The 13,031-nt window shown below is 41.1% G+C and overlaps 2 protein-coding genes across 3 annotated transcripts in view; one reads left to right on the forward strand and one right to left on the reverse strand.

Annotated features, from left to right (window-relative positions):
- Positions 1–13,031, forward strand: part of ABCG8 (ATP binding cassette subfamily G member 8) — a 451,150-nt gene that overhangs the window by 42,066 nt on the left and 396,053 nt on the right. The window lies entirely within an intron of this gene.
- The window catches only part of LRPPRC (leucine rich pentatricopeptide repeat containing), a 91,985-nt gene that overhangs the window by 19,740 nt on the left and 59,214 nt on the right, over positions 1–13,031 (reverse strand). The window contains exons 28-29 of the mRNA XM_065753760.1: positions 10,810–10,952; positions 10,597–10,684 (exon numbers count right to left, since the gene is read on the reverse strand). Of these exons, the coding sequence (XP_065609832.1) occupies positions 10,597–10,684; positions 10,810–10,952 (231 nt within the window). The remainder of the gene's footprint in view (positions 1–10,596; positions 10,685–10,809; positions 10,953–13,031) is intronic.

Consider the following 13,031-nt stretch of genomic DNA (forward strand, 5'->3'; position numbering starts at 1 on the left):
TCACACTAATGGCACTTAGTACAGCGTGCTGCGGAATTTTAAACAAGCATTCCCAAAACCTAAGTGCTTGGTGTTAAACTGTTCTACTTAAACTCTTTCAACCAATAAGCATACATAAAAACTTCCTGAAATGCAGGCACGGAAGTAACCACGTATAAAGTTAATTATTAATAACAACACACAGGCTCCTACAATTTCATAATAGAATTAAAATTGTCATCCCGAATCTACTTTGGACACTTTGAGCTACATAAAATAAAGATGAACAGATAATGAATAAAAATACTACAGAAAAGATTAAGTCCACTTCCATGTACGTGAGTCCCATGTATATGAAAGATATGGAGAGAGACACAAGAGAGATGGAGAGATAATATGATTGATGTCTGACATTACAAAAGTGACTGCATTGTCAACCAAAAGACCACTACAACAACAACAAGATGACATAGAAAAGGCCTGGGAATCCTCCCCCATGCTCACTTATCAGTCTGAGGTTAATGCTTGGTCTGCTGCAGTGTGCTGAATTCTCTTGCTTGCTCAGATGCTGAATACCAGCATTTGTAAAGGACTGTTCACACCTAAATCCAGTGTTTTTCTGTTATTTCAGATAACTGCAGACCAGCTGCTTTTGTTAAGAAAAATGCAGGTAAATGGCAGCTTTTTTTTTTTTCAGTTGAAAAAGTCTACTTAAATTCTGCTCTTTGATTAGAAAAAAAATTTTTTTGTGACTCTCAATGCCTTTAGACAGAACTAGGATTTCATGTTTGAATATTCTCTTCTACTGTTTGAGTGGAGACCACTCCCCACCAGTGGGCATGATACCAAGCATGTATTACTATCAATGACCACAGCCCACAAAGTATAATAACTGTCACAGGGAAATATCTGTAAATCTTTTTCAAATCATTAGTATAATGAAGAACTGAAAATCTTGGTATCAGTCTTGTTTTCCTTTTTCAAAATGTTTTGTTTTATACGTCAATTTCAACCTCAGAATGATTATCCTATTCATATTGGATTATCTTCTCAACTCTATCTTGCAACCTTGCAAGATGTTTCAGCAACAGCTAGGTGTACTGTGACATAAGCCTGATCAGGTACCGTGAGTTTATTACTTCTTCAGGTGCCACCTAAAATCACTGAAGTATATTAGCAGTTAAGACAGAAATTTCTTGGTTTCAGAACCACATGATATCATCCCAGCTACTTTAAGTAAAAAAAAGAAAGTTTGTCTAAAAAACGGACAACTTTTGAAGAAAATCTCATTTTTCAAGACAAGCAGATTCGTTTCAGCAAGTGTAACTGCCTTGTATATGTGGAATGTGATTCTCAATAGTCAAGATCTCACACTGCAGAATCAGGATAAGAACAAAATCTGATCTTGAAAAAATAAAAGCACTTCAGATAACAGATTTTCAAAACAGCCCATGCCAAACATAATTAATTTAATGAACTTAACTAGAAGTTGAATATTTTTTCCTACCAGAAAGGTTTTGATTCAAATTATATTCTGTCCTATTACATCCGTAACAGAGCTACATCATACTAATATATATGTGACAACTTAGCTTAAGAAACAAAAATTTCTCTCTGAATTCATCTGCTTCCTGTGTTTTCCAATACTCTATGCCACCTCACCATTACTGTTTTGAGTAAAACAATAAACAGAACTAATTTATTGGTAAGTTCTGTATCAAGTGTCTTCAACAACAATTAGCAGTTACTGTTTATACTTTTGTTTTAAACTAGTTTCCCTTCCTCCAAGGTCAAAGCTATATTAACTTAGCTTCTGTTCTCACTTGATTATTGCTGGTATCAAAAGCATAGGACACTTTTCTAGGAAACACCAATAAAATGTATTCCATTAATTGTGTCTGTTGTGCAGTGAAAAGTATTTCTGCTTTTCTTACGTGGTCTTCTGATTTCAGAAGTTTACCAAAATGAAGAATTTCCTTAAAATGTTAATGTTATGTCTACCATAACATACAAGACTGAACTCGTACATGCAAAATATGCAGAATCCACACTTCTAATCAGCATGCCTGGGATTCAGTACAGGACAGTTATTTCACTAACAATTAAAGGTAGCTGCATGAATGGCTAACAGATTTCTTCTTTCAAACTCATAGCTCAAAAATCTGTGGCTCTAACATGTAAAACATACTGATAACACCCAGAGAAGAAGTAAACTAGGTGTCTTATATTTACAAATATTAACAATTGAGCAAAATAAATTTTTAGCCCATTTCATTCTATTTTCTGATCTCTTTCCAAGTGAAACCTAGTTTTCTGTCATAGTATATGCAAAGAAAATAAAGAATATTACGATGCTCTGCAACTCAGCAAATGCTAGAAGTAGACTTGACTTCAAAGGCCCAGTTATGCTAATTCTTACTCTGTGGCAGTGTTTTTGAGATGAGGTGGATAAAAACACATTTCCAATTATTTAAAGTAAGCACATATTAATCCAGAGGAACTTTGGTACATTTCTTTTCTATACACAAAGGCGAATAAATAAATACCTAAGCATAAGTTAATTCTGCTTTACCAAGCCAGGGAAATTTCTGCAGAAAAGCTATTGATTTCCTGTATTAGAATATCTGAAATGATCTCTCAATAATGCAATTTTACATGTTGAATAGCATCCAGATGCCCAGAGGTTTGGGGAACAGTTTGGAAGCAGTTATGGGTGTGTGTCAATTTTGATCTTTTCTTTATAGTCTTTGTATTACAGCTCAAAAGAACACATGCTTTTTAGCATTCCTTTTCTGTGTAGGAGGAAAACTTTCCTAATTCTACAGAAAATTGTTGACAACTAATGGTAAAGAAGCTAAAGATGCCAAGTGACATACTAAGACTTTCCTTCAAACAAAAGCAAATAGTTAGGCAACATCAACAGAAATAGAATAGACTAACATATAAAAGCCCCAAAGGAAGACAGATAATAGAATAGTTCAGTTGGGAGGATCCTACAAAGATCACTAAGTCCTACTGCCTGACCAAATCAGGGCTAACCAAAACTTAAAGCATACACCTGAGGGAGCATACTCCAAATGCCTCTTGAATACAGTCAGGCAACCCTATGCCTGTTCCAGTGTGTCACCATGCTTACAAAAAGACTGTCACTCAAGTCCAGCCTGAACCTTCACTAGTGAAGCTTGTTGCCATTCTCTCACGTCCTGCCATGGGTTTCCAGAGCCTCAACACCTCCCTTAGCTTCTCCTCGGGGAGCTGGAGGGACCAGGGAAGCTAAATTTTGGCTTCCTTTCCTCAGTCTGCAAAATCTAAGTGTTGTCCTCTCCTCAGAGGACGTACCTTCCAGCCCTTCTGCCAGCTTTGTTACCCTCCCCTCTGGATGCTTTCAAGGACCTTACCATCCTTTTTATATTGTAGAACTTCAAACAGCATACAATATTCAAAGTGAGGTCACATGAATGCTCAGTATAGTGGGAGAATCACCTCTTTAGAGCGATGATAATCTCCATAGCAGAGTTTCATCTTATTTAATCTCATCTAATTATCTTCTTTATCAAATCTATGTCTTAAGTGATCAGATATGGTTCCAAAATCTATTCTAGATATCTGATCTTCTTCCAAGACTATAATGGCAGGAACAAATCCAGAATCCCTGAACAACTTCTAATGGATAACTGCCTTTCCATGACCATGCCCCTGCTATTTCATTTGACAATAGAGAGAAGGATTATGTCAACGGTTTGCGGGTACCGTGACAATTGAGGCAGGGGACCCACGGGCCCACACCCCGGGGAAGGGGGAGGGGGAAAAAAGGGAAAAAGGAGAAGGGAGATGGGCCTAGGAACAAAACAGCAGCAACGATCTGAGGAGGAAAGCTAATTTACTAAATAAGATATCAGAAAGGAAAATAATATAATATAATTGGAATTGAGGCAAATGAATCAAATAAAATGAGCAAGAGAGAGAGTGTCCGATAAACCGAAGGCCTTACGCTAACGCTGAAGGCGGACGGCTGCAACAAACACCCACTGCTGAGCTCGGTCCCGAAGGGAAGAGAGAGTCCCGTGACTGCAGACAGTTTTTATCTTTCCCTCTGAGCGTAAACACGTAAGAACGCAAAGCATCGCAAAGTCCTCTGGGGAATGGAGTTCTTCTTCTCTTCTGAGACAGGCATACCTGGAACTATCGATGATCCACGGAGCTGGAGCATTAACTCTTTAACTCTAAATGCACTACATGATGTTATGATGTGGAATACCAGTACCAAAAATCATAAAACCATAACATTCCACCCCTTATTCAACATCATTACATCATGCTTAATATATATATACATAAAGAAACAATGATTAACAAGCATTAAATACAAACACATACATATATACATATATACATATATACATATATACATATATACATATATACATAGTAATAGAATTACTGAGGGCGCTCTCCCCACATCAAATTCCCTTGTGGTACACACTGAACATCCCCATTCTTCTGCATCACCCACCAGGTAGACCCAGGTCCCTGAGCAAAAACAGTTCCACGGAGAGGTTTGCCTTCTCCAGAAGCTGGAAGAACCCAAACCGCTTTTCCCAACATGTTCTTCACATGTACTACAGGGACCTTATCTCCTTCTACAGTAGGTAGAGAGCTGGATTGGGCAGGACCATCGCGATTGATAGATCCTCTGGTGTTGACCAACCAGGTGGCTTCTGACAAATTCTTCTCCCAGTGCTTAAATGTTCCACCACCCATTGCTTTCAACATTGTTTTTAACAACCCATTGTACCTTTCAATTTTACCAGAAGCTGGTGCACGATAGGGGATATGATAAATCCACTCGATGCCATGATCTTTGGCCCAAGTATTTACAAGAGAATTTTTGAAATGAGTTCCATTATCAGACTCAATTCTCTCTGGAGTGCCATGTCGCCATAGGACTTGTTTCTCGAGCCCTAAGATGGTGTTCCGGGCGGTAGCATGAGGTACTGCATATGTTTCAAGCCACCCAGTAGTTGCCTCTACCATGGTGAGCACATAACGCTTACCACTGCGAGATCGTGGTAAGGTGATATAATCAACCTGCCACGCCTCCCCATATTTATACTTTTGCCATCGCCCTTCTTCCCAAAGAGGTTTCATCCTCTTGGCCTGTTTAATTGTGGCGCATGTGTCACAGTCATGGATAACCTGTGTAATAACATCCATAGTTAAGTCCACCCCTCGGTCTCTAGCCCACTTATATGTTGCATCTCTTCCTTGATGGCCCGAGGTCTCATGGGCCCACCGAGCTAGAAATAATTCACTTTTGTGTTGCCAGTCCAAGTCTATTTGAGCCACCTTAACTTTAGCAGCTCGATCTACCTGATGGTTATTTTGCTGCTCTTCAGTTGCCCGGCTCTTAGGAACATGAGCATCTACATGGCGCACCTTTACAACCATATTCTTTATTTGGGCAGCAATGTTTTTCCACAGTTCAGCAGCCCAAATAGGTTTACCTCTCCGTTGCCAACCATTTTGTTCCCACTGCTGTAACCACCCCCATAAAGCATTTGCCACCATCCATGAGTCAGTGTAAAGATAAAGCACAGGCCACTTCTCTCGTTCAGCAATATCTAAGGCCAGCTGGACAGCCTTTACCTCTGCAAATTGACTTGATTCTCCTTCTCCTTCAGTGGCCTCTGCAACTCGTCGTGTGGGGCTCCACACAGCAGATTTCCATCTGCGGTGCTTACCCACAATGCGGCACGATCCATCTGTGAACAGGGCGTATCTCTTTTCATTGTCTGGTAGTTCATTATATGGTGGGGCTTCTTTAGCACGTGACACCTCCTCAGCTAGCGTTGTTCCAAACGTTTTACCTTCAGGCCAGTCCATGATCACCTCCAGGATTCCTGGATGACTGAGGTTCCCCATCCAAGCTCGCTGTGTAATCAGTGCAGTCCACTTACTCCAAGTGGCATCAGTAGCATGATGGGTAGAGGGAGCTGTTCCTTTAAACATCCAGCTCAGCACTGGCAGTCGAGGTGCCAGGAGGAGCTGTGTTTCAGTACCGATTACTTCGGAAGCAGCTCGAACCCCCTCGTACGCGGCTAAGATCTCCTTCTCAGTTGGAGTGTAGCGCTCCTCAGACCCCCTGTACGCCCGACTCCAGAATCCAAGGGGTCGGCCTCGGGTCTCTCCAGGAGCTCTTTGCCACAAACTCCAAGTGGGACCTTCCTTTCCAGCAGCAGTGTAGAGGATGTTCTTTACATCCTGTCCCATCCGCACTGGCCCCAGGGCCACGGCACGGGCTATCTCCTGCTTAATTTGTTCAAAAGCCTGCTGCTGCTCAGGGCCCCACACAAAATCATTCTTCTTCCGCGTCACCCGATAGAGAGGGCTCACAATGAGACTGTAGTTTGGAACATGCATTCTCCAAAAGCCCACTACACCCAGAAAAGCTTGGGTTTCTGTCTTACTGGTGGGTGGAGACATGGCAGTAATTTTGTCAATCACATCTGTTGGGATGTGACGACGTCCATCTTGCCACTTTATACCTAGGAACTGAATTTCCTGTGCAGGCCCTTTCACTTTGCTTCGCTTGATAGCAAAGCCAGCTCGTAGGAGAATTTGGATAATCTGCTCACCTTTCTCAAAAACTTCCTCTGCTGTATTGCCCCATACAACAATGTCATCAATGTATTGCAGATCCTCAGGAGCACCACCCTGCTCCAATGCAGTTTGGATCAACCCATGGCAAATGGTTGGACTGTGCTTCCACCCCTGGGGCAAACGGTTCCAGGTGTACTGAACGCCCCTCCAGGTGAAGGCAAACTGTGGCTTGCATTCTGTGGCCAAAGGAATTGAAAAGAAGGCATTAGCAATGTCAATGGTGGCATACCACTTGGCTGCTTTTGACTCCAGTTCGTACTGGAGTTGTAACATGTCCGGTACAGCAGCACTCAGTGGGGGTGTGACTTCATTCAGGCCACGGTAATCTACCGTCAGCCTCCATTCTCCACTGGCTTTACGCACCGGCCATATGGGGCTGTTAAACGGTGAGTGAGTTTTGCTGATCACTCCCTGTCTTTCTAGCTGACGAATCAAATTATGAATGGGGAGCAAGGAATCCCTGTTGGTGCGGTACTGCCGTCTGTGGACTGTTTTTGTAGCAATTGGCACCTGTTGCTCCTCCACTTGGAGCAACCCCACAACAGACGGATCTTCTGACAGGCCAGGTAAAACAGACAGCTGCTGAATGTTGTCTGTGTCCACAGCAGCTATTCCAAAAGCCCATCGGTACCCCTTGGGATCCTTAAAGTGCCCCCTTCTGAGATAGTCTATACCGAGTATGCATGGAGCCCCCTGTACGGTCACTATAGGATGCTTCTGCCAGTCTTTACCAGTGAGGCTTATTTCTGCCTCCAACACAGACAATTCCTGAGAACCCCCAGTCACTCCAGAGATATGGATCAGTTCTGTCCCTTTATAACTCGAAGGCATTAGAGTACACTGTGCACCAGTATCCACCAGTGCCTTATATTTTTGTGGTTCTGATGTGCCAGGCCACCGAATCCACACAGTCCAATACACTCTATTATCCCTCTCCCTCCTCTGGCTGAGGGCAGGGCCCCTCTATTGGTTACCTGTAGTGACAGGAACAACTTCACTGGTCGTTGGTCTGTGTTGTAATTCTCTCACCCGTGCTCGCAGTGCAGGGGTGGGTTTTTGATGCCATTCCTTCATATCTTCTCCATTTTCACGTAAGTAACTCCACAGAGCCGCGCGTGACATGAAGCTAGTGCTGTCATTTGCTCGAGCAGGACGGCGTTTGCTTCTGAAAGCTGCAATCTTTTCAACCCTATCAATCAGTCGGGATACTTTCTCTAACACGTCTTCCATCTGTACTTCTATCCTTGATATGGCTGAAATGGAAGCGTGTGATGGCGGAAATTTTTGTTCAAAGTTTTGAAGTGTAAGAATCAGTTCAAAAACTGGGGGTTTTCTGTCTTGGTCCTCATATCTGTTGAATGTTGTCACTAGTGTACCGGCGTACCTTTCTGGTGCTGTTTTTGAAAGCTTCTGACATATTTCGGGTGTACTCCTTACTTTCTCTGGATCATGGTCCCGATCTTCAGGATCAAACGTGGGATCATACAGCATTTCCGCCACAGCTGTTTCTCTCAAATACTGGATGCCTTCTTCAATAGTTTTCCATCTTTTCACTTTAGGTGCCAGGTCACTCTTGTAGGGATATCTTTCCCTCACAGCTACTAACATTCGTTGCCAGAGGCTGGCGATTCCATCCATATACCTGCTGATACCTCTGTCGACAGCTGGATCACGGGCAATGTTTCCTAGTTGGCGAGCTTCGTTACTGTCGAGGGACACACTGTTGGCCCCGTTGTCCCAACACCGAAGCAACCAAGTGACAATACTCTCATCCGGACGTCGAATAAACTCCTTTCTTGAGCCTTGGATCTCAGACATTTTCATGGGTCGACGAAACGTGGTAACTTTGACTCTCTCATCATCCTCATCATCACTATGTCCATGCCTCTCACTTTTCTTTGTTGCCTTTCTTGGTGGTGGTGGTGTTGAAGACCCCCCCTCGCCTGGATCTTCCTCTTCTTTCGCCACCTCTTCTTTGCGTTCTAGGCGTGAGGACACACGTTTCCATTTCTGGCCTTCCACTGGGGCAACCGACTTTGATACCGGTGCTTTCTCTTGCTGGTTAGATGTGCCTGGGAGGTTTTCCTCTTTGGTCTGAGCCTCAGTTTGGACACTCTCTCTCTCCAGAACGGTATATATACCTCGGTAAGCATAAGCCAAGCCCCAGATAAGCTGTTCCACCTCAGATCTTTCTGAGCCACAACACCCATTACTTAGATACAGGCCTAGCTCCTCAGGATCCTGCAAGTGCTCAGGAGTAAAATCCCATGGCACCGGGGGTCCCCATGCTTCTAATTTCTTTCCTAAAACTCTCCACTTTCCCTGCCATTCAACATTCTCTGTTTCTGGGAAAAGCTTCCTCCATGCGATGTAAAATCCTATAACAGAGAGTACGTTCAGGAGGACTAATATCCCAATCGTTAACATAGTCCCTAAGCTGTAATCTTGAAAATTCATAAAGAACTGAGAGGAGAACCTGGACACCCATTCAAATATTGTTTGGTTTGTTAACATGGTATCATTTGTTACATTATCCGGGGTGCCCAGGTATCTGGTAGATGCCACCATCACTGCTTTTAGTTTGTCATATAGGGACCAGGCTCCATAGATCAGACTGGCAAGCTTAACCAAGTTCCAGTACGTTTTGAGCATTAAAAGGGAAAAAGCAATGAAATACAATCCCTGTAAGGGCAGTTTTAACAGAAACAGTAAAAACATTTTTTTTTCTTTTACTCAAACAAGCCGGCAGCACCCGAAAAGTTTACAAATATCCCAGAAGAACTGGCAGTACGCCTGGACTTCAAGGTCGTGTTTTGCCGTACAGGACCTGCAGTACAGATAAGCTTCCTAACAAAAGACAGAGATTCACTCTAAAAGTATGTCTCTGTCCGGCTAAGGCAGCTAGTTTTGCCCCACGTTGGGCGCCAAAAATGTCAACGGTTTGCGGGACAGTTTGACCCGGTACCGTGACAATTGAGGCAGGGGACCCACGGGCCCACACCCCGGGGAAGGGGGAGGGGGAAAAAAGGGAAAAAGGAGAAGGGAGATGGGCCTAGGAACAAAACAGCAGCAACGATCTGAGGAGGAAAGCTAATTTACTAAATAAGATATCAGAAAGGAAAATAATATAATTGGAATTGAGGCAAATGAATCAAATAAAATGAGCAAGAGAGAGAGTGTCCGATAAACCGAAGGCCTTACGCTAACGCTGAAGGCGGACGGCTGCAACAAACACCCACTGCCGAGCTCGGTCCCGAAGGGAAGAGAGAGTCCCGTGACTGCAGACAGTTTTTATCTTTCCCTCTGAGCGTAAACACGTAAGAACGCAAAGCATCGCAAAGTCCTCTGGGGAATGTAGTTCTTCTTCTCTTCTGAGACAGGCATACCTGGAACTATCGATGATCCACGGAGCTGGAGCATTAACTCTTTTAACTCTAAATGCACTACATGATGTTATGATGTGGAATACCAGTACCAAAAATCATAAAACCATAACAGATTACTATCATGTTTCACAACATAAAACTTGCAGTCAAGCAGTAGATTACTGGGAACTACAGAAGCACCTGAAATAGCAAAACAGTATCTTCCATTGACCCTGTGTATGTGTGTATGAATTTCCTATGTTTAATAGATACAATCAGAAGTCTAGAAAATGTGTTTAACCTGATATTATAAACTACAAGCTAGCAATACTTACATAGTTTTAAAACTCACATCTTCACTGTAGACTGACTTTCAAACATACATTCAGCATCAGTAATTCAATCATCATTTTAAACATTTTTGCATATGCTTCTCACTTCAACTTTTGAAGCAGAACATTACCAAGTGACACTGTTAACTTCTCTAACATACTAGCAAAACAACAGAAAGCAGAAAAACATCTGTTTCACAATATTTAATCAAAATCTAAATGTTAGAGCTAAGGGGGCAGGAACAGTGGATTCATCTCACCTCTTGCATTATTTTTCTTGCAAAGCATCCTTATTTTTCTTTCTTCAAAGTTAGAAGATCCTAGACTTCTCATTTCTTCTTGTCTAGTCTTAAAAACAAAAAGACTACTTATATTACTGTAATCCTATTAGGATTATATATCTTTCAATTCTTAACTGAACAATCCTATATATTCAGTAGGACTGTTAGCTAGCAAATTTAGATTCAGATTACCTTAGGCACCTCAAATGGGACGACTTGATCATTTTTCTCAAATATATCAGCCAGTAACCTTAGTGTTTTCTCACGAGGAACAACATTTTCTTCTTGAATTTTAGTCCAAACAGCTTCAGCTCTTCTCCAGTCACGGTTGTTATCTGCAACAAGATTCAAGTCTTCAGATATAAGCAAATTTAAAGTACACATACACATCTGGAGTCATATTTATGGAAAGTACTTCATTTAAACATTTCTGCTTCATACGATCAACCTGAAAAATTCTAAATAACCATTATTTCACAAGAGACAGTAGCTGATGCAAACAAAAAAAGAAAAACAAAAACCAAAGACTGTAGAATTTTTCAAACAAATGAGAAATCCACATGTTATATTGAGCAAGTTTTTATCTCATCTCAGCAACCATAATATTCTTCACTGCTAACTACAGATAGAACAGGGAAAGTTTAAAGTGTTTACAAAACATGTAAAATTTTACATTATCATCTCTAAATTCAAAGCTACAAATCCACTTTCAGCAAGGTTCTGGCAGCACTTCAGCTTTTAGACTACTTTCAGTCAAAAGAAAAGACTGACTTCAAGGACTACATTATCCAGATAATATTTTAAAGATCAGGATTTTTGGCAATAAACAGTAGAGGATGGAGTATGTTTGACACTTTCACATGTGCTTGCTTTGGACTCCACAACTACAAAATAGATACTGCCAACTGCAGTAAATTCAGCCATCAGTAGATAGACATGGAGTTTAAGGACATTAAATAAAATAGTTGAAAAAGGTAGGCTTAGTGCTATCTGGAGAAGAGTATGCTAATAGTGGAGTGGGTCTAATGGCTGTCTTAATCTACCTAAATCACAGGCTTCTCTCCTTAGAAGTAATCAACACCATATGAAAGGTGACTACTAAAAATGGCAGAAATATAACATCAAATATTGGAAGAGATTATTCTTCGGTTTCCACTTCCAGAGGCACAAAACACCTTACTTGACAAGGCTGCGATCTGATTTTACTTCAAACTTGCCCTAACTTTGAGAAAGGGTGAGATTCAAACCTCTTTTTTCTCTTATTCTACAGCTACAACTGGATAATAGGTGATAGTAGATGTAAACTTATTTTTATAGTTAAATGATCTTAAATTGTGGGTAAGGTGCACAACGACAACTCTCTATCGTACTTGTGCATAGGGCAGCTTTGATAAATAGCCTAAAATGGCTGAAAGCAGGAATATGCATGGTTTTTGTCTTTTATGATGACAGAAGCCCACAAATGTTTTCCACCTCTTTGAGTAGATGGGATTAGTTTTGTCTTTTCAAAGAAGAGTGAAGATTTTGTGTGACAGACTTTGATAAATTCTATCTTCTTAGATTCTCTTCCTAACAGGCACACTGTCACAGTTAGTCACTACCAGAGGTGAAAAGGATGATGGTGGAGAAATAGGAAGACTCCCTCCTATCGAGACAAGATTGCTATACAGGCCAACTCAATATTTGAGGGTGAACCAGTACATGCAAAGCCAGAGCTAAGTAATGCTACAGTTTGATTTCGAAGCTTTCTGAGGCTGTTGAGGAAACAAAAAGAATCAAAAATGACAAAAATTCTCTGGTCAATTTTTTGTGGGTAAATACTCAACTCCTCTTTTTGTGGTTAAATGAAACAGGGTAGCAGCCCCTCTTGTTGCTTTTTAAAACGGAGGTCTAATAGTGTTTTATTTAGCAAAATATTTATTTTCTGTTCAACAACCAATCGTAAGAACACAATGCCTCATCAGACTTCAAACTAACTAGATCTAAGATTTCCAACATTTTTACTATCTATTATACAGTATGATACACTGATTAAGAGAACCAAAACAAATAAAAATATAGAAAAGAAACAAAAAATCACTATAGTTACATTTTATACCAAGTCTGTAATATATAAACTAACTTCCAATTAAAAAGAGTTCAGTGTCTATAACCATACATCAATTTGGCTGTAGTTGGGGGAATTGGGGATTGTAGTTGGGAACAATCTACCAATTCTTCACATCTTTACTAAAGGCAAAAGTAGCCTCAACTAAAGTAGACTCCAGTTCTCTTAACAGCTGTAAACATAGAAAATGAGCAGTTTTTCTTCTTACAAGCATTTTAAAAAGCAAAATAGTAAAAACTTTCAAATTAGGACAAAACACAGTAGTGAGCAGTATAAATCTTCCATTCTTTAAGTTCTAGAATACTAC

This window comes from Cyrtonyx montezumae, unplaced genomic scaffold (genome assembly GCF_038088225.1).
Source record: "Cyrtonyx montezumae isolate F1298 unplaced genomic scaffold, pur_monq_1.0 scaffold_0, whole genome shotgun sequence".
Taxonomy (NCBI): domain Eukaryota; kingdom Metazoa; phylum Chordata; class Aves; order Galliformes; family Odontophoridae; genus Cyrtonyx; species Cyrtonyx montezumae.